The sequence below is a fragment of the Eurypyga helias genome, unplaced genomic scaffold, assembly GCF_000690775.1.
Source record: "Eurypyga helias isolate BGI_N326 unplaced genomic scaffold, ASM69077v1 scaffold15610, whole genome shotgun sequence".
Classification (NCBI taxonomy): domain Eukaryota; kingdom Metazoa; phylum Chordata; class Aves; order Eurypygiformes; family Eurypygidae; genus Eurypyga; species Eurypyga helias.
Genome location: NW_010223923.1, coordinates 24,283 through 51,058, shown reverse-complemented (window position 1 = coordinate 51,058; position 26,776 = coordinate 24,283). Strand labels below are relative to the sequence as shown.

At 36.7% G+C, this 26,776-nt stretch overlaps 1 protein-coding gene across 1 annotated transcript in view; it reads right to left on the bottom strand.

Moving 5' to 3' along the window:
- Window positions 1–26,776, bottom strand: part of VPS13C (vacuolar protein sorting 13 homolog C (S. cerevisiae)) — a gene marked incomplete at its 5' end in the record, with an annotated part of 90,078 nt that overhangs the window by 40,087 nt on the left and 23,215 nt on the right. Inside the window, 28 exons of the mRNA XM_010157424.1 lie at window positions 883–1,187; window positions 1,623–1,790; window positions 2,223–2,326; window positions 2,874–2,990; window positions 3,993–4,158; window positions 5,612–5,671; window positions 6,576–6,655; window positions 7,349–7,505; window positions 9,655–9,788; window positions 10,231–10,339; window positions 11,220–11,367; window positions 11,686–11,990; window positions 12,775–12,942; window positions 13,252–13,355; window positions 14,721–14,837; window positions 16,212–16,365; window positions 19,088–19,147; window positions 19,306–19,382; window positions 19,767–19,920; window positions 20,483–20,622; window positions 21,261–21,339; window positions 21,682–21,811; window positions 22,183–22,300; window positions 22,950–23,076; window positions 23,788–23,924; window positions 24,254–24,368; window positions 24,523–24,715; window positions 26,108–26,250. Of these exons, the coding sequence (XP_010155726.1) occupies window positions 883–1,187; window positions 1,623–1,790; window positions 2,223–2,326; window positions 2,874–2,990; window positions 3,993–4,158; window positions 5,612–5,671; window positions 6,576–6,655; window positions 7,349–7,505; window positions 9,655–9,788; window positions 10,231–10,339; window positions 11,220–11,367; window positions 11,686–11,990; window positions 12,775–12,942; window positions 13,252–13,355; window positions 14,721–14,837; window positions 16,212–16,365; window positions 19,088–19,147; window positions 19,306–19,382; window positions 19,767–19,920; window positions 20,483–20,622; window positions 21,261–21,339; window positions 21,682–21,811; window positions 22,183–22,300; window positions 22,950–23,076; window positions 23,788–23,924; window positions 24,254–24,368; window positions 24,523–24,715; window positions 26,108–26,250 (3,869 nt within the window). The remainder of the gene's footprint in view (window positions 1–882; window positions 1,188–1,622; window positions 1,791–2,222; window positions 2,327–2,873; window positions 2,991–3,992; window positions 4,159–5,611; window positions 5,672–6,575; window positions 6,656–7,348; window positions 7,506–9,654; window positions 9,789–10,230; window positions 10,340–11,219; window positions 11,368–11,685; window positions 11,991–12,774; window positions 12,943–13,251; window positions 13,356–14,720; window positions 14,838–16,211; window positions 16,366–19,087; window positions 19,148–19,305; window positions 19,383–19,766; window positions 19,921–20,482; window positions 20,623–21,260; window positions 21,340–21,681; window positions 21,812–22,182; window positions 22,301–22,949; window positions 23,077–23,787; window positions 23,925–24,253; window positions 24,369–24,522; window positions 24,716–26,107; window positions 26,251–26,776) is intronic.

The following is a 26,776-nucleotide window of genomic DNA, read 5'->3' as shown; positions in this document are numbered from 1 at the left end:
TACTTCATAGAATGGTTTGGGTTGGAAGGGACCTTAAAGACCATCTAGTTCCAACCTCCCTGCCATGGGCAGGGACACCTTCCACTAGACCAGGTTGCTCAAAGCCTCGTCCAGCCTGGCCTTGAACACTTCCAGGGATGGGGCATCCACCACAGCTTCTCTGGGAAACCTGTTCCAGTGCCTCACCACCCTCTCTCTGGGAAGAATTCTTTCCTGGTATCTTATCTAAATCTCCCCACTTTCAATTTAATCCTGTTGCCCCTTGTCCTATCACTACATACCCCTGTAAAAACTACCCCCCCACCTTCCTTTTAGACCACTTCAGGTACTGCAAGCCTGCTATAAGGCCTGCCCAGTTTAATCCCTTCTCCAGGCTGAACAAGCCCAACTCTCTCAGCCTGTCCCCATAGCAGAGGTGCTCCAGCCCTCTGAGCATCTTGGTGGCCTCCCCTAGACTCGGTCCAACTGGTCTATATCCTTCTTATGTTGAGGGCCCCAGAGCTGGACACAGAACTGCAGGTGGGATCTCACAAGAGCGGAGTAGAGAGGCAGAATCTACTCCCCCTCTCACAGCCTAAGTAGAGGGGAAATAAGAAATACTTATTTTTAATTTGATAATGATGTGTGCTTCCATGCACTTACACCCAGGTATGCACTTCAGATAAACTCAGATACTGTCCTATAATAACTTTCTTTTCAAAAAGTTTGTGGACATGTGTCCCTGTCCAAAAGCACTTCTAAATTTAGTTTGGGGTTTTTGGGTTTGGCTTTAGTAGGTTTTCATCACCTATCATCTTCAAATAAGGGAACAATGCTGCATACAGAACAAGGACCTGTTTTGTTTACAAACACTTTTCGACTCAAAGAAAGCGCCATGAATACCTCGACAATTTCAAATGAGTTAGCTGCACATCCATGTTGTCAATGACTGGAGGAAGAGAAGATTCGTCTGAAGAAACCAGCTTGAATTCATTCTGAACTCTGATTAAGCCAAGATCAGCTACCAAAGCATTATATGAAGTTGAAGATTCAGGAACAATTATCACTGGAGCTTTCAAGTTGACATCCATTAAGAGGCGGAAGCTCTTTTTAGCAAAGTCTTTCATGCTGGAAGCAGCCATTTCTGCTGCCTGGACAGTGACTGCAGTCAGGGCTTCTTGTGCCGTTTGGAAATTGTTCAGGAAGTTCTATTGATATGTAGTGAGAAAAAGTAAGAGTTCTATGAGAGCAAAGAAGCATCACAAAAAAGGCAAGTCCCAAGCAAAATATAAATTTAAGAAAAATAGTACAGCTGTGGCAGAAATAGAACACTTCTAATTCAGCCATGCAAGTTCCAGAAGAGAAAAAGGTTAAAATCATGCACAAGATAAGACACAGCTTACATATTTAACTTTGAAGATGTTATTAAAGCTGCCAACTTAATTAATTACTTGCATTGTCATCCTTCTCCTCATTTGTCATTCTTCCATAAAGCAGTGCAACTTAAGTGACACTTCAGCAAAATACTTCGATAAGCTTGTACATCAGCTCACCGCAAGGTACAGGTCATTAAGAGCTGCTTACATTTTATTTTATAAAAAAAGCTTTTACTGTCAAGAGAAGAACTCCAACTAATGTCTTACCAAGAGAGACATAAAGAATTTATGTAGGTAAATTATTTGGATGCAGCCGACTTTCAGAGACATTTTACCATCCACCCTTGACATATCAGCATAGGCTTCCCCTGCAGTAGCATCTGGATAAAGTGACATGTGAAATCTAAACACTTCATCTCCCATTATGGAGACAGCCTAGAAGACGAAGTCCAATACAGTTAATACTCCCAAGCAGTAATAAGTGACAGAATTACTGCTTAAGTTAGCAAACAAGAAATATTTCCACAAAAAGATCAACTGCAATTTATCAGCAATACTTGGACACATAATATGCTAGACACAAAAGGAAACTGAATTAGCTGGTTTATGCTATGTGTCTGCTCAATCAACTATCTGTACTCCCTTTCATACCTAATCAACACTACGCAAAATTAAAAACATCAGTGCAAATAATCAAATACTGAATGGAAGCATGTTTTGCTATCCCAAGAAAAAGGAAATTAACCAACAAAATTTTGCATAATATTTGGTACATTACATCATACAACACAGAAAATCAACACAGTACTGTCATTAAGTAACTTGAAGAACTAGGTCTTTCTGTTTACATTCTGCACAACACATCACCTTTTTATGGATGGTTTTTGGATCAACATTTGTAATTACGATGTCCTGAAGTCTGGAGAACACTTTAATCTTTTTAGTTTTCATAGCTACAGATGCATCCATTCCTGATTTGAGACAAAAGGAAGACAGCAATTTGTTAAAGTGCATTTATGAAGTAAACACTTCTTAAAAAGAAGCATGATTTATTCTTTATATTCAGCAGTAAGAATAGCTTAGAATCCAGCATTCTACCACATAACAACCAATACTAAGCCCAAAACAAAAGCTGTGACCTTACTATACATGACAAATTTGCCAACACAAACTGACTCTAAGGTTAAAGCAAAAATTCCCAACCCTATGTAGGATCCAGCTATTAAAAATGGAAGCTTGCGTTATTTATAACATAGTGCCTTTATTTATTTCAATTTTACTCCACCTAGAAATTAACTGCCTTTGTTTTCCAAGTCAAGCTTTTTCATCCCTCACAGGGATTTAGGCTATTAAAATACTTAACCACACTCATATCATACAATCAAAATATATTCAAACATGTGTTACAGAGACATCTACAGTGCACACACTAGACTGTAGGTAGTAAGTGAATGAGGGGGGAATAACGTATTTCTCGCTACAACCAACTAAAGTAATATTTAAATAAAACCCCCTTACCTTGTATTCTTATGTCTGCAATTCTACAGGTCTGATCACACACCGTAATACGGAATGCATTTAGCTTTGCAGTGAGTTTTAACTCACAGATATCATCATCGGCTGCATTACTAGACACTGGATAGGAAATAAAAGAACTCCACTGGAGGTCAGTTTTTTAAAACAAATGTTAGCTTATTCGCTTTGTGCATATATAAACTATTCAAAAAGCAAGCTGCAGTTACTCCCTAAAAGTTACTGCTAATTATTAGTCAAGGCATGAAATAAGTCTTTTATTAACACAGTTTTCTTTTGACACATGAACAGTCACCAATTAACACAGGCAAACAGCAATCAAGATAAGTTTTTTCCTCCTCATTAGTATCTAGTTTTCAAGCAACAGTATACTGAACACAGTGTACATTTCATTCTTGGAAAAACTCTCTCACATGAGAAATGTTCCTTTCTGTATAGAGCAGCAGTGCATATTCAGTGAAAAAAGTTTCTGCAGCAAAAATGAAGGTGCCTGCAGAACACGAAATGTAACAGCCAGCCACTGTGAACTGCAGATTTAGGATTGGAAAACCTTGAATTTCCCACGCAACATTACTAACACCAGAATCACCTCCACAGGACCAGACAAAACATTCTTAAGGAGCTAGCATACAAAAACCTCATATTATTTCAAGGCTACAGATACCAATTATTAAAATAAGCACAACACACTTCAAATCAGAAATTTTCTTTGCGTTCCCAGGGCTCAAGAATGTTTATTCTTATCAATGTAAGCACTCATTAGAGCCTTCAGACTGAAAAACAAAGTTGTGACAATGATGCTTTGGAAAGCCTTTAGTACTGTTGACTCAACTTCTATTATTTAAACAAACAAACAAAAAAAAAAATCAGACCATTACCTAGGATAAAGTTGTATTGATTAAAGAGAATTTGTAACAATAAGTAGCAGCAAAAATATCTGGCTGTATTTTAAATGAGATTATTTTCTCCCCATGTACACTTGTGCATGCCTTGGTTTTCCACAAAATAAGACTGCAGTGCTGTCACCTGAAATGGTATCCTTTGAAACCAAAGGCCAGATGCTGTTAAGCAACAAAAAGTATGGTTTTTCTAAGACTGTATTACCTGGTCTAAGGGTAGTTCCTTTTTCTTGTTCTTTTACTTGAGGCTTGTGGTCTGAGGCTTTATCAGTACTGGGAAGACCACCTGATGGAACACTGAATGTGATAAAACTCATGATGGAAAGCAAAGCCTCTGTGTGAAGTACTATATCCAAACATGAAAAGATGACCTAAAATGAGGGCAAGGAGACAAAGTAATATTGTTATTTAGAAGCAGTCTATTCCATAACAACTCAGAGTAACTGTCAGAGAACTGAGAAAAAGTATCATCATGCTTCTAACTGTCAGAGAACTGAGAAAAAGTATCATCATGTTTCTACGTCCCCCAACTCAATACCACACAAGCTCCAGAACAGCTGAGTGAGCTATAGGAGGGAAGCTTAAAACAGCTGTAGTGACAGGACAAGGGGTAATGGGTTTAAATTGAAAATGGGGAGGTTTAGATTAGATATCAGGAAGAAGTTCTTCATGGAGAGGGTGGTGCCAGAGAGTTCTTCACTGGCACAGGTTGCCCAGAGATGTCGTGGATGCCCCATCCCTGGCTGTCTTCAAGGCCAGGCTGGATGTGGCTTTGAGCAACCTGGTCTAGTGGAAGGTGTCCCTGCCCACGACAGAGGTGTTGGGACTAGATGATCTTCAAGGTCCCTTCCAACCCAAACCATTCTATGATTCTATGAGCTACAGAGGAACTGCACTAACCTGAAGACTGATGCTTCATGTGATTATACTTTCTCAGAAAGCTCTCTTAGTTCTGCTGCATTTCATTGTGGACTACTGAGTACTTTGGTTGACATCTTCAGAAGCATGCATAAATATATTGTAGTAGGTATGATACAACAAAGCAACAAGATCCAAACTCAGCAATCAGAACAAAAGTATGTGAATAGCAACTACTCTAGCCAATATTACTTAGAAAAACCTAGCATCAGCTAGCTGACTTTTCTTAGCCTAAAACAATATGTGGTAAATGCTAGTTTTACTGGTGCATTAAGGGTTGTCAGGTTTCCTAACTCTGAAGTAGTCCAGCCACTTCAAATTCCACTTAAGGCTGTGAAGAAGCAAGCTCCACTCACCACTACTACTTTAAAAGAAACATTTTAAAAGCAAAATGACCTGCTTACTTTACAAGTCACTGAAGCTGTGGAAAACTACACATGAATAGTTGCAAAAAAAGACTGATTGAACACAAGACCTATGAGAAGGCTTTTTTGACATTCCAACTCACAGCTCATATTCACTGTTACGAACTTTCAAGCTCTGAAACACAAGGCCTTCATTTCACACAATGAAAAGCATATCAGTCCAGAAATAAAACACAACCTACATGCCTCAGTTAGAAATAAGTCCTTATATATTTTAACTAGCTAAATCATACAGCTTCTAGTAAAAAAAATGTACACTAAATAATTCCATTAAAAAAAAAAATTCCTTCCTGGATTTCTGTTTGAAGTAGTTAAGTATAAGGCAGTAAGCTTTAATGAGGAGACAGTCAGGGTTTTGGGGTCTGGGTGTTTTTTTTCCCCCCCCTCTTCAATTAGAAGAGAAAAAGTGGGCAACTAATAAGTTTATACAGCTGTTACTATTTGAGAAGCTTAAGAAGAACTAAATACATCCAGTACTTACACTGATGTTTTGCCTTGTACTTTTATAAGTTGTAACAAAATCTGGTCCATCAACATCAGCCTAAAGGATCAAAAAAAAAAAAACAAAACCCCAAAACAAAGCACAGCGTTAGTCTATTGACTTAACCAAATTCATTAACTGACTTACCCGAATTAATGGAATTTACCATACACAGACATACGGATTATTCCCATTGCAAAAGAAAACAAAGTCAAGTGAGGAAGCCTGAAGAACCAAATTCTCTAAATAAAGCACACAATCAAGGCAACCAGAATGGGGTAGTCACAATGCTCTGCTCAATGACATTTTATAACATATAATCTGTGGAAGTTCAGCTGGCCAGTTAAAAAGTTTTCTCCTACCTAGGATCTATTTAAACGAGACCAATTTATGCTTAGTACCTTGTCAGAACAAATTAACTTGTGTTTCTCTATACAAGTTATGTGATTATAGGTAAGACTATGAGCAGCTCACTGGTTCTACAACCTATCAGACTCCCAAGTATTCATGCAGGCTTTCAAGGATGCTTTCCTTTGTAAAATGAAAGCTCAAGAACTCTAGCTACCAACAAATAACTCTTCAAATGCTAGTTTCACCACCGGTAGAGAGCCACCTATCCCTTAGGTAGGCAAAGACTAATCTCCCCTATTAAGTTTCACAAATAGGGGAATTCCATTAATCTATAAATCACTAAACTATGTTGTTCACAGAAAAGAATGCTTCTAAATATTTAGCTTCACCATTGATTTGAGTGATTGTGTTGACTTACGAAGCAAGCACTATATGGAAGCAGTGGAGAGTGAAATGAAATGTTAAGAAACAGGTATTTGGGAGAAGACCTAGATAAGTTTTAGATACAAATCCTACAGGTTGTAAAACAGGCAGAGCAAAAAAACCTAGCACAAGCTAAGTATGGAAGCCTTATTTTACTCCCCATATAATCTTAATTAAAAGGTATTGAAACCTTAATGTATTCCATTTTCAGAAGGTGTTCATCTGTCTCAGTTGAAGAATTAATAATGCAAAGAGGATCTCCTTTTGAGTCTGCAAATAAAGAAAAAAAAACCTGTAAAGTATTTCCACTCACAAGCTTTACTCCATCTATGGAATGGCTCTATACTAATTCTCAGTTATACACTATTGCTACAGAAATAGTTAAGGTAAACATGTCATTTCACTGAGAAGCTGCAGAAGCATTACCTTGTGAAATACTGTAGTCACTTTTTTTTTAAATTAAACTAGTCAAAACTAACTTATCTTGGTCCTGAAAGAAGATTCAAAATCAGAAAGTTGTCTGCATTCCTATAATTAGCTTTGCATTTCTATGTTTAGGGGATTATATTCAAATCCATACTTTACTACTTTGAATACACAGCTGGTTCAGTTATCAAATTTTCAAGCACTGGATTCCAGTGCTGCCAGAACTGGTCACAAAGCAGAGCCTCAGAAGCTCATCAAAACACTCTGAACAGATAGCATACTTCTCAGAAATAATCATTCCCACTCAAAGTAGGCAACTAACTCAAATAAATTAAGCTAACTCTAGTAACAGTGGTATCAGGTAGAACAGACTAATTGAAATTACACAGAACAGCGTTATTAAGTGAATTTGTAATGTAACCCTTGTCCTTCTTTTTTTCCCCGGCTAATACCTATTTCTGACCACACTACCCTCTTGCTACAAAAGCTGATTGCACATGCTGTACTGGCTGCATACCAGTTTTCTAGAAGACTTACCATTTATTTCAATGCATCTCATAGTAATTTTTTTCAGATATGCTGCTGCAGCCAATTCATGATTTCTAATTTTGGTTTCAGTTCCAAGCTGTAGCACAGTTAGAATATGCAATGGATATCTCTCCTTCTGAACCTGTTTCATCAGGGTTATTACAACCTTGAGTATGGAAAAGAAATGAGTTCACTATTTCAGTAATGCTGTCAAGATATTAGGGCATGCAGTTATAACTGGTCATTATCTCCTCAGCTAAGCTTCAAAGGTAGTATTAATCTAGACATTTTGCCTTTTCACAAAGAGAATCTATAACACCAGTTTGTTAAAGATTTCCTCCACCTCTGCTCCTCCTACGCCCACCCCCCTCCTCCTCTTGGCCAAGCAACCAATAACTCCTTAATCCTATTAACAACAAAAATAAAAATCCCAGGTCCACTAAATTGGCTATAATCTGATTTTGTTGGGCTGGCAGTATATCTTTACCTTGTCAAGCAATGCTTCTAACCAGATACTACACAGTGCTACATATGGGAGTTTGAATATGGAAAAAACAGTTACTGTAGATCTTACCTGTCTGGAACAAAGAGCAGTAGAGAACAGATAGCAATATGAATCGACCTTTGAGTATCTGATGCTATTAAAATAATAACTAAGGACACAAATGTGTCAACATTACTATTCTTCATTTATAGATTTTAAGCATTACACTGATTAGAATGTTGAAAATCAGAAAAAAAAAGTGTTTCAAAATGTAGCTGGAAGTTAAAGTAGAAGAACTAGATACTATATTAATGAAGTATGTTAACTTCAACGCAATCATCATTAGTGACAGGTACCTCATCCACCAATTGCGACTGCAATTCTGAAAAAACTAAGGGATGGTACCAACCTGCTATCTGGGATGGCATCAACTTGATACCTGTCTACAGTTCAGCTGTGGTAAACGTATTTCTAATACCCCTAAAAGGAAGTTTTCTTACATGATTTCATATCACTCACAAAGAAAGTGCTTCCCTGGTGGCTGGGGACAGGAAACAATTCCTAGTCTTAGAATGCAATTCTCACTTGGCAATAGAATAGTTTTGGGTTTGAAGGTGGGGGGGGTTTCCTGTCAAAAAAATAGGAAACCAGATTTTGTATGGACAAAAATATCCACAGAGATGAAGCAAAATAAACATTTCACACTAGAAACAAAATACCCACACCAACAAATCGTAGCTACCTACGGTACTATATTAATGAAGTATGTTAACTTCAACGCAATCATCATTAGTGACAGGTACCTCATCCACCAATTGCGACTGCAATTCTGAAAAAACTAAGGGATGGTACCAACCTGCTATCTGGGATGGCATCAACTTGATACCTGTCTACAGTTCAGCTGTGGTAAACGTATTTCTAATACCCCTAAAAGGAAGTTTTCTTACATGATTTCATATCACTCACAAAGAAAGTGCTTCCCTGGTGGCTGGGGACAGGAAACAATTCCTAGTCTTAGAATGCAATTCTCACTTGGCAATAGAATAGTTTTGGGTTTGAAGGTGGGGGGGGTTTCCTGTCAAAAAAATAGGAAACCAGATTTTGTAGGGACAAAAATATCCACAGAGATGAAGCAAAATAAACATTTCACACTAGAAACAAAATACCCACACCAACAAATCGTAGCTACCTACGACTTGCACACCTAAGCTGTTTAGTTGGACTCTTGAAAAAACAGACTGCTACACTGAGCTCTTCACATTTACCTATCACAGACATCTTGAGAGAAGGAACACGCTTGGACAACTTCTTATGCACAGATATCGTTAAACAACTGCTTGTGCATTTTCCCTGTAATTCATCTACAGTCTAACCTTCAGACTCAACATCTCCAAGGGAAAAATACTAGTTCTATCTTAACTCTTTTAGTAAATAAACCAGCTGAAATCATCATATGCAGCATTATGAAGGATTAAGGCTAGGTGAATGTGAATCATCTAAAGAAGTTTGGATTTCCCCGTTAGATGTATTATGTTAAATATTCTATAAATACAATCTCATGTAATACAGACAAAAGAAAACAGGTAAAGAAACCACTGAAGAATCTGTGCTCTGGGGATTTTTTCTTTCTTTTTGCTGGTATGTACTGTCTTCTTCAAACAGTTAAAATAGACTTTATAGTCCACTACTTCTAAAACAGACTTGAGTACTGGATTCTGTAACAAGTTTTGTTTAAGTTTTAAAAGTTAAAAAAGTGTTTTTTGGGGGTTTTGGTTTTTGGGGGTTTTTTGGTTGTTTTGGGTTTTTTTAAGTTTTACAGATGGGTACATACCTCTTTGATTTCAAAATTAAGTAGCATATTGACTACATCTTCATTTAGCGTTCCTTTTCTTTTTTCAGACAACATTCCTTCTGGAACACTCTTATCCTGTGTCAAAACAGACTTCTCCATTTCTTTGGTTTTACCTGAAGCATTCAATAAATTGGTTAGCTTTTGACAGTGCCATCATTTGTTTAACTCAAGAAATATATGCATTTCATATACTCATTTAGATGGCTTACATTCACCTAAGATAAGCGAGTAACATTTCCACAAGCAGAGCCTTTAACTTCAAAGCAGGTAAAGGAAATAGAAACATGTTCTGGCAACAAGACAACTCTGACCTCTCAATACCTTTCTAGTTCCTTCATAAGTCAGCTAACATGATTACCAAATTTTGTCTTTTAATGTTTCCTCTTTTTTGAAGTATTAAAGTATGAACAACGTCCTTAGAAAATTCAAAAGGGAAGAGCTTCACTTAGACATCATACTCTCGGATCTAAGCTTGCTTTCCAGATAATAAATGCTTTTCACTGTTCCTGAAAGCTAACATACTTAATATTAATGTAAAATAAATTGGTCTCTGACCTTCCTTTTGCAATACTGATTTTGCAGGAGTTTGATTTTCTTCTGCTTCACCAAGGTTTTCTGTTAACACTTTGAGAAAAACATTCAAGTCCTCTTGACTTAACACAACCTACAAAATTCCATATCACAGTTGTCAGGAAAACAAAAATTGTTCTTTAAACTTATCACGAGCTAGCAAAGCAGAACAATGTCTCCTGGTAAGAACAGTGCTCATTTATGGGCATTTCATCTGCAGCATCATCCCTTAAATAAGACAATGAAATTTTAACTGTTTATTGTGAAAGGATTAGGAGATTAAAGAAGGTTAAAACTTCTAAAGCTGTATCAATATCTATTGCAGCCTTTATTTAGTGTATCTATGCTTTTAAAACTTTCCTGTAAATGACATGCTACTTCATGATATTTTAATTCCAGTTTCACCTAAGATGTACCTCGTATTTTCCTTCACAGTATATAAATTGCCACATAAAAAAACAACTATCTTGAGGTCATTCAAGGGAGATAGGAGGTTCTGAAGCTGGAGTTTCTAAAGCAAGTATCTGCATTAATTTCATTTTCTCTCAAGCAGATTCTATTGTATTGGGTTTTTTGGAGGGTTTTTGATTTTTTTGGTTGTTGTTTTGGCTTTGTTTGTTTGTTTAAAAAGGCACTGAGAAAAGGCTCACTCAGAGAAAAGCTCACAAAAACATTTGATTTAAGTTGGCCCTGCCTCATGGCAGGGAATAAACACAGCTCCTTGACATCCATTTCAGTTTTCTCTCTTCTTTTTCTCAGTTAACAAATGTACAAAGTTAGCATGTTTTATACAACACTTTCAAACCACTACATCCAGACAGGTAGATTAAATCTTGCAAGCATCCCTGAAATTCACTCCACAGCTACTAAAAAAACTGCAACTTGTTGCACCTTTGTATCCAGAAATAACATAATAGTCAGTCTTTCGTTAAGTAATATCATGAGCTTCAACACCTTCTTTTCACATGACTTACATTCATGGTATCCAGATAACCTGTGATCTCCAATACTGGTAACTCGTGAAACCAAGCTGCAGATAGATTTCTTTTCACAGAGAGGCTTAAATTAATAGGGTGAAGCATCTGAATGTCTGGATGTGACAAAGCTGTCTCCATAGTGGTCCTTAAAACACAGAGGGAGGGGGAAACAACAAACAAAACACATGGTGGGGGAAGGTAGAAGTTAAATGCTATGCTACATTTTTGAAGTAACATCTTAAAATCGCAAATGTAATATCTCTTTAGGCTTAAACAGCTTCCTGAGCAGAACAGAATCTTATTTTACTACTGATTTATTTGCCCTTAAGATAGCAGGTTACTATTTTAACACCAAGTATTTGACACTGTCACCAACCATGGTTTCTAAGCAAGTAGATTAATGTCCCATAGAGTATTAATATTACCAATTAGCTAAGGCATTACTTAGTAAAGTGCACTTTACCTGGACAGTTTCAGCTTTGTCAGCTGCACATCCATTTTGTCAATGACTGGAGGGAGTGAACTGCCTTCTGGAGACACTAAGCTAAACTGGTTCTGAACCTGAATCAAGCCAAGATCTACTACTATAGCATTGGGTGAAACAGAGGACTGAGGAATGACTATAACCGGTGCTTTCAAGTGAATGTCCATTGCAAGTCGAAAACTCCTTTGAGCCAGGTCTTTTACACTGGTAGCAGCCTTTTCCGCAGCTTGGACTGTAGCAGCACTCAGTGCCTCTTCAGCTGTTTGAAAGTTGTTCAAGAAAGTCTAGAATACAAGGTTGAAGAGAAAGGAGAAATGTCTCTAAACAGTTTTTTAATCTAAATTACCGTCTCATTTTACAACATCAACCACCACTTATGCTACCTACTGTGTTATGGTTTGTCTGTGGAAAGACAACCAAGTGCCTTCTGTCATGACCTCTAATAGACAATCAAAAACATACTAACCAGTACAGTCCACTTACTTTAAACCCATCCCTCTTTTTACTCCTTCACTAGCCACAAGATTCCTTTACCTCACCAGCTTTTGGGAACACGTATTATTTTTAGAGCCTCCCTTTGCCCCCAGTGAATATTAATTCCTCTTAAAGACAATACAGAATGACAGAAAACCCACTAGTGCTTTATTGAAAAAGCCAAGATTAGGATACTTGATGAAGGTACAAATATTTAAAGTGATTAATTTGCAGTCCTCATAGCATCTAAACTCGCAGAACGTTTTGCCTCTCACATTGGCTCGGATAAGCTTCCAATGACCTCAGGATTTTGCCATGGTAGAGAAGACAGGAAACACAAAAGCCCCAAAGTACCTTAATAGCACCAAGCTTTTCTCTGTTTCCAAAGCAGAGGATGGGAAATGACCCACTTACACTGTGTTAGTTTTTTAAAATTCACACCAGTGAAAGCTTGAAGTTTTTTTTAATAGTACACAGACTAAACTAAGCCTATCCTTTCTCTTTCAGAAACTTGTTACCACTTGTATTGAGGACACCAACAAGGAAGACTAAATGGAGAATGCAGCAGAAACGTACAAAGGAACCAAGACTTACCAGAAGAGACATGAGAAATTTGTGAAGGTATACTATTTGAATACAGCCTACTTTCAAAGATACGGTACCATCTACTTTTGATATGTCAGTGTAGGCTTCTCCCTCAGTAGCATATGGATCTAACGTCAGATTGAAACTGAAAACTTCATCTCCTACTATAGACACAGCCTAGAAAGAGAAACAGTACCTATCAGCCATCAGCAGCTTCTAAAAAGGTACTTAACACAAACAGGAACTAAATTTACCATCAGCCTATCAGATACACAAGTTAGATGTATTTATTTTTTTAAAATCTCTTTTGATAACTATTCTTTTAATATGAAAACTATACTTTACCATGTATCTTATTTGATAAGTGGTACTCATGACAAGTCAAGTATTTTAAAGAGTGTTGTAAGAATATGTATTACATTTCACTTTTATACACACAAAACTAACCAAGAATCAAGTAAAACTTAAAATCTTGTAGTTGAGTACTTTTTTATGAAGGGTCCTTGAATCAACATCTTTGACAACTATGTCTTTAAGTCGGGCAAAGAATGCACTGTGACTTGGCTGAAGGAGAAGAGATGAGTCAAGACCTGTAAAGTATAAAGACAGAAATAGTAGTATTGCATCACAAAAGTAACAATTTTTTTGACGGTGGGGACACACAACACCAGTAAAGAAGGTGAGAAGTTACAGAAATTATACACTGCAACAAACAATTATTTTGTTAACAATTTGCTAAATTCAGAAAATTTTAGAAAAACAATCAAACAAACAAAACTGCAAAGATTACCTACACACACTTGATTCTCTCCTCTGTTTCCAAATGAAATAAGTCAGTTACTACATCCCTTGCTGAAGGGACTGTAAATAGAGCTCTATTCCATCCAAGGCATTTTAATATCCCTGTATCCAAATCAGAATTAATAGAAGTAATTCCCCCACTACGATAACTTCTTCAAAAAGAAAAAAAGTATTTTAAATTCTGAAAATAGAGACTTCTTGCATTTTATCAGTCAGACACAGAAGATAAGCATATTGTCTGGAGTTCAAACTGAAGACCATACACTATGCTGTCTGTTTCTAAGCCTTGAGAATGTGACTATACTACAGCTTTGAATACAACAAAATAGAAAAATGTCTAATACAGATACTGTCTCAATCATCTATAGAAAAAAATGAGCTATTATTCATAGAAAAATATTCAAAAAATAAGCCATCTTTTAATAACCAAGCTACTGAGTTAGTTTACTGAGATTTTTTTTTTTTTCAAAAAAAGTTGTTACTATGCTGTATTTGAATGCGACACTTGCGTGTACAAAATCCTGTATAGATACATCATAGGATTTAGAGACGGGCACAATCTCTATGAATTGTATTACATATTCTTGTACATTACACATTCATAAATATTCATAGTAAGGGAGAGTTTTGGCAGTTATTAGGATGGCAGCTATAGCCAAACTTGGACGTGAAGCTCCTCTCCCCTCTCTCCTTCCCCCTCCCATTATTGACAGCCCCGCTCCGGGGTAAAAAAGAATCAAGACAACATAACCAAAACAAGAACCCCATACAAAACCTGAGTTCAAAACCAAAGGAAACAGTTTTAAGGTAGTGTGAGGTTTTTTTCCCTAAATAATTCAGGTATAGCAGAAAAATATTCAAAGCTTAGTACAACATGAAAACTCACCCATAATCAATCTCCTTCAAAACATGAACTTAATTTCCTGAAGGATAATACATCATACTTTTCTAGCTGGAAGATACAACTTTAGGAGAGACTACAAGATTGACTTTGAAAAGAATACCACAAGCCATTTTTGTACAGATAATAATTTAAGAAGTCATAAGCCAAAAATGTATACCTTAAATATCTTTTAGTCCAATTATTAGCAGGTGCGTTGAAACTAAACTAGTACATCAGTTACAACTAACAAAGTAACTGAAGAATTGAATACCTTGTATCTTGATCTCTGCAATGTTCTTTTTCTCATCACAAATATTTAAGCAGAAGGCATCCAGCTTGGCAAAAAGCTTGAAGTCAATGACATCCTTATCCTTGGAAGGTCTAGCCACTGAAAGGAGAGAGAGGGATTTTCACACTACATATAATTCATATTTTCACTTAAACTCCTATGTGTATTTCAGGGTTGTTTTGGTCCAGGATTTCTTTTTTTTTTTTTTTGGTCATTCAGATGACTTAGTTAGGTTTCCTATAGTTTCTTTCATTACCACTATCATGATTAAGTCTGGCATCCCGTCTCAGAGCAACAAGACTTCCTCTGAAGGCAACTCTGCTGGTAAAACATATCAACATTTGCTTGTAATTCTATGTCTGATATTACTCCCATCTAGTGATGACCCTCTACTGGACCATTTTTACTTTTTTTTTTTTTTAAATGAAGGGTAATTGCTGGATTAAGAGGAAATAAATTGCATAGTACACTTATTTTTAACATTAAGTCAGTAACTCAGTAAGTTCACAGTATTGGGTTTTCCTCAGGTTAACTAATAGTTCCTATTCCAAGATAATAATGTCGGAAGTCTTCTCTTAAACTTCAAGCTTATAAGAAATGGCAAAACTTGGAAGTCTATTTCAGGCAGCCAACATGCAGGTCTTAGAGAGCAAGTGTTAAGGCTGGGGAGAGTAAGTCATGTAAGGTGTAAACAATGCTATGCAGGAAGACTAGAAGCCATCAGACCTCACCAAAGGGCTGCATCTTCACTAACCAAAAGTAGCAAAGTAAGAACTCAAATACTTATGAGCAAAGTAAGAACTCAAGTATTTATGAGCATTGTTAAACTGTGCACAGCAGGAGCTTCTTTCTCAGCCTGCAGATTCAAACAGAGGCCATTTAAAATTTTAAGTGATTCTGAACAATCTTCACTTGACACCTCATTTCCAGCTCACTTGATGCTTGAGTTTTGCACTCAGTATTAAAGATAGTTCAGCTGCTCCTCTCTGAGCCTATTTTGCTATGAATTCCTTTTTTGTTTCAATGCTACAGGAACACCAACATTGTCATTAGGCTGGCAAAAGACTTACTACTTCTCTGAAAGTATATTTAAATTCCTTACATCATTAACATAAATAATACTTTGGTAATTATGCTATTACCTTTATTTTACCATGAACACCAAGCTCACACTGCTGTTTGAGTCCTCTAAGCTTGCAGACATCTCACTTACTCAAATGTAAGCCTATCTGTGAAATGACAATGAATCACAAGCATAGAAAGCTCACCTGAAGACTCCGCTTCTGAATGTAATTATTGTTTCATTTACTGGGTTTTTTTTTTCAGTCAGTTCTCCAGCCTGCTAACCACAGCCACATGAGCTTTGATATTCACCCCACACTAAAAAGTTAATCAGGTTTCTCTGGATTTGATCGTTTTGCCAGCATGCAACACATCCTTTCAGAACCATCATTCTGATACATATAACTGTACCTTTTTTCAATCTAGTGTCATCTTCTTGCTTTTCATCTTTAGTTGGCCTGTCTCCACTCCTTTCACTGCTTGATGGACTAATAGCTGTTAGAAAACTAACAGCAGACATAAGGGCCTCTGTATGCAGTAGAAGGTTCAATGATGAAAAAGCTACCTGTTGAAAACATGAGACTCCATATGACAAAAAAATATCTTCCAAGTATTAAGAGTTGAACTGACATGCAAAAGCACCCACTGGCATGTACAATTTCTTAGAAACAGAAAAGCTGCATGTGTTAGCAGCAACAAGTCATAAAGAAAAAAAGCTTTCTGTAAAGCAGAAAAGTGGTACACTTAGAAAGTAAGAAAACCTAACAAAAACCCAATAGCTGTAACATACAAAAGCGAAACGATAAAAAATTAATTTAGAAGCATTGAGTAAAAAACTCACTGTGGAAAAATTCATTAAGCAAGTGGAAAACCTAATTAGATGATTAAGAGATACACCTGGACTAAGTGTAATCTAAATCAGTCTTCTCAAGCAAAATGTTTTGTCAAACACAGACTCACTTGTGAAATCTCCTAAAGAAACATAGTATTACAGGAATGGGTAAGTGGCAGGTGGCTGTCACATAGATACTTAGTATAAAGTTATTTCCCAAGAAATCCACTAAGGGAATCAGTCTCTGATTCACCAGCCCTCTGATCATCTTCAAGGCCTCCTCTGGACTCACTCCAACCAGTCGATATCCTTCTGATGTTGAGGGCCCCAGAGCTGGACACAGAACTGCAGGTGGGGTCTCATGAGAGCAGAGGAGAGGGGGAGAATCCCCTCCCTCAACCGCTGGCCACAGGGAGGTGGGGTCAAAGGAGAGCAGAGGAGAGGGGGAGAATCCCCTCCCTCAACCGCTGGCCACACTGCTCTGGATACAGCCCAGGATATGGTTGGCTTTCTGGGCTACCAATGCACACTGCCAGCTCATGTCCAGCTTTTTGTACACCATTATGCTCAAGTCCTTCTCCTCAGGGCTGCTCTCCATCCACTCTCTGCCCAGCCTGTCCTTGTGCTTGGGATTGCCTTGACCCAGGTGCAGCATCTTGCACTTGGCCTTGTTGAACTCGGTGAGGTTGACACAGGCCCACCTCTCCAGCCTGTCCAGGTCCCTCTGGATGGCATCCCTTCCCTCAAGCATGTTGACTGCACCACACAGCTTGGTGTCGTCGGCAACTTGCTGAGGGGGCACTCAATCCCACTGTCCACGTCGCTGACAAAGATGTTAAACAGCCAGTCCCCACACCAACCCAGGGAACGCCGCTCATCACTAGTCTCCACTCAGACATCGAGCTGCTAACCACCAATCTCGGAGTGCGACCGTTAAGCCAGTTCCTTATCTACCAATTTAGAGACAAGGATGTCATGCAGGACAGCATCAAACGCTTTGCACAAGTCCAGGTAGATGACATAGGTTGCTCTATCCTTTATCCTCATGACCTTCCTTTATCCACCAAGGTCATCACCCCATAGTAGAAGGCCACCATATTTGTCAGGCATGATGAATGAAGCCTTGGTGAAGCCATGTTGGCTGTCACCAATCACTTCCTCATTTTCCATGTACCTTATGCAAGGTTTCCAAGAGGATCTGCTCCATGATCTTGCCAGGCATACAGGTGAGACTGACCTACAGATTTAGATACTCTATAGACACTCTACATAAACTATTAGGTGGCAAGTGCAATATTTCAGCCTTCACAGCAAAAAAAATGGTAGACAAAGTAATGCCATAAAGTCATAAATGGAGGGAAGTACCTATCACAGAAAAGTGATAGCCCTTTGTATTTTAGTTTCAGAATCCCTCAAAACAGGTTTTTTTTTCCCCTTAGATTTAAATTTCTGACTCAAAAATACACCATTAGTACAACAGTTCAGAACCTAGTAAGTTCAGTATTTACTGTCTAAAAACATTTCCCTGTATTTCAATTATTTTTCTCATTCTAGAATCTATAATAAAAGTGATGGAGAGGAAAATGCAGTATTGCAAGAAGCTCCTGAGTCATATTTTAGAGTGAAGAATTAGGACATGCTCCCCTACGCTGTTCATCCCCCCCCCAAAAAAAAAAAAGTCACACAAATAGATTTAGACTTCGTAGTAAATTTAGCCAGTGTCCTGATTATGTGGTGCTCACAATACAAACAGATCATTTGACATGAAAAGGAAAGACTTGTAGACCCCATTACATTTTCCCATACAGGGCATTTGAACTTCATCATCTCCCATGTACAAGAAGATGCATTCTTACCTTATTTTTATCCAAATGAGCTAGCTAGACACTTTTTCATCATAGTTAAGAAACAGACGAACATACTGCTCTTATATTAAGCTGTATAAAAACTCGCAAGTATGTTTTAACTGCAACTACATGTAGGGGAGGTTGTAGCAAAGTGGGTGTCGGCTTCTTGTCCCAACTCACTGAGATAGGACAGGAAGAAACAGCCTCAAGCTGTGCCAGGAGAGATTTAGATTGGAGAATTTCTTCACTGAAAGGGTTGTCAAGCATTGGAACTGCTGCCCAGGGAAGGGGTGGAGTCACCATCCCTGGAGGTATTTAATAAGACTGTGGATGTTGTACTTAGGGACACCATTCACTGGTGGACTTAGTGCTAGGTTAACGGTTGGACTTGATGATCTTAAAGGTCTTTTCCAACCTACACAATTCTACAATTCTATTCTGCCATGTGAGAAATACATCACATTTAAATCACTCTTGAATCACTCTTTAAATCTCCCTGCTGCAAGGCTAGGGGCAGGAAACAGAAAAGCCAAAAACCCCTTATTGATTCTTCCCTTCTAAGCAAGCAAACCAAAAGAAAATAAGCAATAAAATCTGCAAGCACTCACTTGAATCATCTGCTCAGTGTTGTCAAAAATTGTCTGGAAGTGTGGCCCATTTCTCTCAGCCTGAAAATAATGATTTGCATGAAGGTTAATATTAATTCCAACCAGTCACTGTGCTCTTCAGAAGACACAAAACAATCCACCAGCTCCGAATAGTAGGTTTAAGACTTCATAAAACACAAAAGTGCTTTAAAAATAAATGTTAAAAGCTTTACGTATACCTTCGTATATTCCACCTTCAGAAGGTCTAAGCCAGGTTTATCTGAAGAACTGATTAGATGAATGGGTGATTTTTTACCTGTAACATACCACATTAAAGACAAGAATTAGGGTACTTTGTGTTCTTTCAGAAAACTTTCATGATTGTTTGTTAAATTACATTGCACCACCAAATATGAGTCACTGGTTTCTCTCCATTAAGTCCAAAATGCCAAGTCTGTACCACTTCTCCATCCAAAGATCGAGGACTAAGCTATTTGTTTAGCTAACAAGCATGATGGTGAGAGTCCAGAGCTTATCAACTGTACCGAGGGGACAAGCACTGCCAACGGACAGTTGTGTAATAAGTATTGTAACTGGAAAATGAAAAGAACATTTGGATTTCAGTGAGCACAAGAGACACAGTTTCAGACTAAGTGCTACACACAGCTGTCTTCCACACTAGTCTTCCATTGCTTATTACCTCCAATTTCATAGTAATCCAAGCTTATTTTCTTCAAATAAGATACAGCTGCTAAATTGTAGGTTTTGACAGTAGCTTCTGTCCCAAGATGCATTACATCAAATACAAGCACCGTTTCCTCAATTTTCTTTTGCCTGGTGAGTTCTACTAAAACCTGGAAGAACAAGAAATACACAGTTATACCATCTTTTCACATCCAGTATTCTCATTATTCAAACCAGCAATGAGAAAAAAACCACAAAATTAATGCCTTGCCTGCTTTACTGGAAATATTAGTTCTATTACAGACTTAAAAAGTAAAATTAGAAAAAGAAAAAGTGATTGTTTGATGGTGATTGATTTGCTCTTTGCAAGTGACCTGCCTGGGTATTTAATTTGTTCTTCCAGCACAAATTTCCCAAACCCAAATTATGACTTGGTACTAGTATTTTCTACCAAACATACTACAATAAGGGTCTTTTTTGCCATTTTTCTGAATACATATACACATATAAAACATGTATGTGTGTTTTATTTATATATTGTATATAAAAAAACACCCTCATACACATACCATATATAAATAACTCTGAAGAATATGTATATACATGTGTATTTTTTTATTTGGCGGCTATGTTTTTGCATCTACTCAATCTGAAGAACACTGATAATAAAATACTGGATTTTTTTTAATATTCTTTATGTGGAATGTGAAAATAGAATTAGAGAAAACATACCTCTTTAATTTCAAACTTGAGTTGAAGATCTGTCAGTTCCTCTTTAGCAGGCTCCTTATTTCTTATTTCTTCACCTTTTATTAGTGATCTGTCAGTTGGTTCAGAGCTTTCCTCAAAATCAAAATATTCTTCTTCAGAGTCTACAGAAGGGAAGTGACTTTCTCCTTAGTAACTTTTTCCAGGAACAGGGGTAAATATCCCACCCTTTCTTTCCCATTCCAACGTGATTTTAAACTTAATTAAGCAGTTTAAACCTAATCTGACAAAGAATACTTTTCAGATCTATTACTGCTTTCTTACCGATTGGATGAAAAGTGAAGAAAATTAAAGCCCTATTAAGGAAAGCACTAGAGTTTAGCTGTATCATTAGTGTTTGAAGAACACATATAAGGAAAAAGAGTTACAAAGTAAACTCCAGGAAACAAGTTTCCCAGGTTCCACCATAGTTAGGTTCTTCTCTAGAACCATGGACGTAAATGCTCAAATCCACAGTGTCAACGTAGTGACTTTTTCATTTGTTATTCTAGTTCTGCATTTTCAGAAAAATTAGAGCTTTGCTAATGCAAATCACTCAGAACCGTCCACGTTATGTTCATAACAGTAACTTCTTGCCACCTTGGCTGCTTAATGCAAGTGTACACCTGCTTTAGACATGTTACTTTTCTTAAGAAAGAAAAGATCAATAAGCAGCTTTAAGATCAATAGCAGCCTGAAAATTTTAACTACTCCTTATGTTATGTCCTTCTACTTCTACGAAGGCGTATCTGTAGGTTCTTACCTGAGACTATTTCTGCTAATAAATGGGGTGTATTAAGTAACCCTTTACTAACAACAGGAATTGTGGGAATAGCTGGTGCCTAGAGGGATGAAAAAGAAGAAAAAAGAAAAATCACTACTTTAAAGCTTGTATAAATTGGTATATGCATACTGGTGATGCATGTTTCACCTTGCCTTCCCCATATTACTTAAAAAGGTCAGTTTTGCCTATACCTATCTTGAAAACATCAGATGACAAAGGCTAAGCTAGCCTTGTTTGAATAAGCCCAGTACATTCTGATGGTAAATCATAATGAAGACAAAATAAGATCTCTTATTTCAAGTCAAAAAGACCCCAGCTATTAGCAGGAATTCACATTAAAAATGATCGCTTTAGTCATGTCTTGTTTTAATTTAATTTTTCTTAATTACAGTCAGCTTACCTTTGTGCTTGGAATTGTCATAGATGACTTCTGAGGCAATGGAATGCTATCGATCAGATCAAAAATTGCCTTGATTTTCTGGTCAGAGAGTCTGATATGCACCAAAGGAAGTCCTCCTGACACTTTAAACCTTTTTTTTAAAAAAAAAAAAAAAAAAATTGATTAAACTCCAAGACAAAAAAAATACATACTTGATTTAAATCTTATCAATATCTATACACTCTCTATACAGAGATGATATCACAGTAAACCTAGTGATTCTACATTAAAAACAGGTGCTGGACTCAGTTTAAACAGTATAGTTAGTAACCAGTAAATATCACCAGGGAAATACTAGCCAAAAAGAGTTTTGTAAAAAATAGTAAACTACTACTGTTTCCTAAGTTAATACCTTCAAATTATAAAGTGTAACTGAATCTTTAGGGAAAACACAGTTTCATTTTCTGTAAGTACACAGTAATTAAAAAATAATTAAAAGTCCTTTTAATATTAATATATTACTTTGCCATCCTGCTATCTCTTTCCACCATAGATTTTGCCAACTGTACATGAAAATCCATAGGCTGTAATATGTGCAAAGTTGAAGGATGTTGAAAACGAGCTTTCTTCCAATCTTCACCTGCAAATGTTCAGTAAATTGAGATGAAAACCCATCATTTGCTAATTGCTTTAATAAGCTATCATTAAAGTAATCATATGGCACCACTAGGAAATGATATAGAACCGACTCACAAACGAATGGAACCTAAAACGATTTGAATAAAGTATTTTAAGAGCTTCTGAATACATTTTCCATAGTGCTTAAAACTACATTGCCTTAGTAGCCTTAAGCCCAGTTCTACACTAAAAGATATATCTATTTAGAACCCTAAGGAAAATACATCAAAAGACACATGGATAGACAAATATAAACCAGTAACCTAGCATTCTGTTGACTGCAGAAATTAAAGTCCAACTGAAGAACTAAGGCAAATTTTAGCTGTATTTTCCTGCACATGATGGAAAACATACTAGTTCTACACATTTACGGTGCTTACTGGCATCAAATTCAAGGGGTGATGCACAAATCCGAACAAAAAACAAGCAGCTGTTTGAGGATAAACTACACATTTTTTTCCAAAGTTTAATAACAGATATACTATAATCTATATTTTAGTTAAATACTGGTTTTGGTTTGCCTATTTTCTTTAAAAAAAACTATTTATTTATCACAGGTAGGTAACCTTCACCAATCTTTTGAGTAAACAGCAACTACGTTGTTTTGTTACCTGTTCTTCCAAAAAGAAGTTGAACATTTTTTATTTCCACATCAAACTTGTCATAAGCTTTGTCCATAATCTCCTCTAAAGATGAAAAACTAGAAGCTTGACTACTGCCTTGATTTATACTGTTCAGCTAAACACAAAAAGAACAAGACAAAGTTAAGTCTAAAACTTGCATACACATGCTATTAATTCTAGTGAAGATGAAAAAGATCATTCACAGAGTTTTTGACTGACATACAGATTCTTACAGAGAAGAGATCTTAATTCATTGCACTTACCAAGAATAAGTGGGGCTTTCTTTATTACTTCTATCAATCCATTTCATTCAAGTTACGCAAAAAGAATTTTTCTTACTAGTTTATAAGTTTATTGATGGAGTACAATTAAAATTAAATACTTAATCAGACAGCTAAAATCAGGTTTGTAAATTATTGTAATCTTTTATTTTTATAGGAACAAGGGAAAGAACTTTCAAACTCTAAAGATAAAAATTATATTCTTTTCATTCATAAATGGCTATTATTTTACAAAAAAGGAAACAAAAGTTCATGTGTTTTGCTGACGGAAGATATTAAGTGATAAGCTATTACAACCATGATAACAAATTGAAAATGTTTCCTGGGGAGATCAACTAGTATAAGGTCGGCAAAGACAACTTAACAGCTCTAAACATGGATCAAATTTCTGATCCAAATTTATTTGCTATGAAATACACGAAGATAAAACACATTCACACTGAAGATGATCTTTACCTTCTGAAAACAAGATAGTTTCAGATGACAGTTATGTTAAGAGAAAACACTTCCTTCCTCAGAGCTTATAGGATAGGTCATTTGTATACCTGAAATGTACCGAAGTCCAAAATCAGCAAATCTGACTTTTCATGGTAGAAACCCGTCCGTGGAACCACAAGGTAGGAAGGTTTCAGATTAATCTTCAGGTCAAGGACTTTCCGCATTTCAATAATATGAACTAATCCTTAAATTAAAAGGAATGAACATGAGAATTGAAATGCTGTTCACAAGTGAAACATTTATTCCAGTCAAGATGAGAAGATACTATTTATCTGAAAGTGAAGGTGAAGATCTTGAGTAAAGACTTTTCTAACATTCAGCTGATTTCTCACTAAAGTCAGTGCTCCTCCCCACAAAATATCTGCTAATTCTCCAAGTCAAAAACTCAGAGAAAAAACCCATTCATACTGTTTGGCCAGCAATTAAAATATAAGCAAAATGTTCAGAAAATCATACTGAAACATTTTAAGACATTCAAGTGTCCACCTCAGGTGAGATTTTTTATTATCTTACCTGTAGCAGTTCTCTCCTTGATTTCTTCCAGCTTCATTAATGTGGCTGATGTTAATCTTTCAAGATCCATTCCTTTACTTGTCTGAAAGAATTCTACCATTGCATTTATAGTTCTCTTCAAAAAAAAAAAAAAAAACACAGACAAATACTATCAATATACACAGAAGTCACTCAGTTAAAACTTAAAAATAGATCTTGACAGAGCAAAAACGATAACAGCAGAAAAATGAGAATCAGAGAGAGAGGAAGGAGTTTTGGTTACTACTCACTGCATCATATCTTATTTCCACAGGCTGTGATTCAATAGTAAGACTCTGGTCAGCAGTACTATCCTCTGGGTTAATACTGAGCTCTATCTTAAGTAGAGAAGACTTGCTATCCCCTATAGAAGCCACAAGAGATGGTACAATGTTTTCTTGTCTCAGGCCTGTAACATACCAGTTTTCAAGCTTTGCTTCAACCCTAAAGATAACGAATAGTTAAATATACTTAATCAGAATACAGTACACAGTTCTATCTAGGAAAGACAAGCAATATGAGAAAGGCTTTGATAAAGCCAAGCATGACTAGCATCACAAGACTAGCATACTGCGTTTAAGAAATTGTTACATTAAAAAAAATCGGAAAAAAAAATAGGAGGCGAGTTGTTGATAGCAACACGTGCATGATACTTTCTTTCTACCTCCTTTTATCTGCAAGGTGGACTGAATATAAAACTTCCAGCTCACATTTATTAAGATAATCAGTTGCAAGACAAAAGAAAGGCAGAATATTTATGCTACAGGTGAAAAAGTATAGGAATGTTAACTATTACGTACTGATTTTAAAATCAGTTCTGGATTTATTTTGGTACAAATGAGTATTCTTTACTGACAGCTGCATTAACTGGAGTCAGTAGAAAAATGCCTCAGAAAAAGCCACGCAACACCATCAAACCACACAAACTTCATTGATCCGCAGAAGCACTTATTAGATATGAAACTGATTTTCAGGTCCTGGGTCTCCACCATTAGAATCCCTGACTTTGGCAGGCAACACAGTTTGGGCATAATGAGTGTCACAAGTCTGCCTCCATTGGGACAATCTAATTACATTTTTCCAGAAACTTGAAATCAACAAAACTATCTGTTCTACTGTTTCAATCATACCAAACAAATGATATGCAACGCATTTACGTAAAATATTCTCAAAGCTCTTCTTACTTTTGTGCAGCATTCAGGCTGCATGTTTAATATTCCCCTAAACTGCTTTTAGCAAAAAGTATTTCAAGAGTCAGTAGCTGAGCAAGTGATCTTATGCACAAAGTCAGAAGATGAAAGAGCTGCAAGTGAAAGCATGGTAAGTGCACCGACTCCTTTTCCAGACACTGGGAATCTTATTCAGTGACTGTATAATCCAATAATTTGTGTTCCATGTTTCTGGTATGCCCTCTCTTAACACACAGCAAGGACTAAATTTCATATATGCTGGTTCATCTCCTACCCACAACACGCAGATGTACTTTCTTTTTTATGTACAAAGTAAGCAACACATTCAATAGCTTGGCTGGAACGTGTTACACAGATCATGTCAAACTGCTTAGATATCCCTTCCCAAAAGGGATATTCAGCACTTCAATATTCAAGAAAAACCTTATTATTGTTTATGAAGACTAACAAATAGAATGGAATGAAGAAAGGAAAACTATGTTATTCATCAGATTACATGACCATAACTTTTCAACAGAATGCAATTGCAGAAGGCCCATAAATTTACAAATCAATATACAACATAATACTACCCAAGGAAAGTTGTATAAAGTCAGGGAGGGGAGCAGAAGATGTTTCTACAAAAAGAAAATACCAATCAAATTACTTAATGGCTTGTGCTCCTGGCCGCTGTGATATTTTGGTACTCAGATCAATTATCTGTACTTTAAGAATTTCTGACGCATTCTTGTCTTCTTTAATTGTAAGAGAAGTGCTTAATAGCTTCAGTGTCACAACATGGGCAACATACTAGTGAGAAAGACAAAATCGAAATTAGTCACCTTGATATGAGTAATTTTTCAGAACTCCTAATTTTAACAAATCTAATCAAATGCAGTTTTTAGAGCTACTGCTGTCGAGTAAGGTAAGAAGTATGTCCTTATTTAGGAGGATAAGTATAGCATTTTTATCAGTCAGTTATTTACAATAAAACAGAGTAATTCAACAAATACAGAGCAGACATAGTCTGTATCTCTTCAAGATTCAGGGACATTTTTTTAAACCATGAAAGCAAGCGTAGCTAAACTACACTTGCTAGAGAGCTAGCAATCAACAAAGTCATAAACCAATCAAATAACTACATTTCAGAAGCCACTGCATATATGCCTTTGTTGTTCTTTGCTGAATGTCATCTCTCAGCCTTGTCAAGAAAGGGTTTTGGCTTCCTCACACATGTACCATTCTGAGACTGTGTCAACCAGCAACTTAAGAAGAATCAAGCAATACTTCCTATCTGAATTTGAAGCCTACATCTTTCTCCGGGGCACTGAGATGA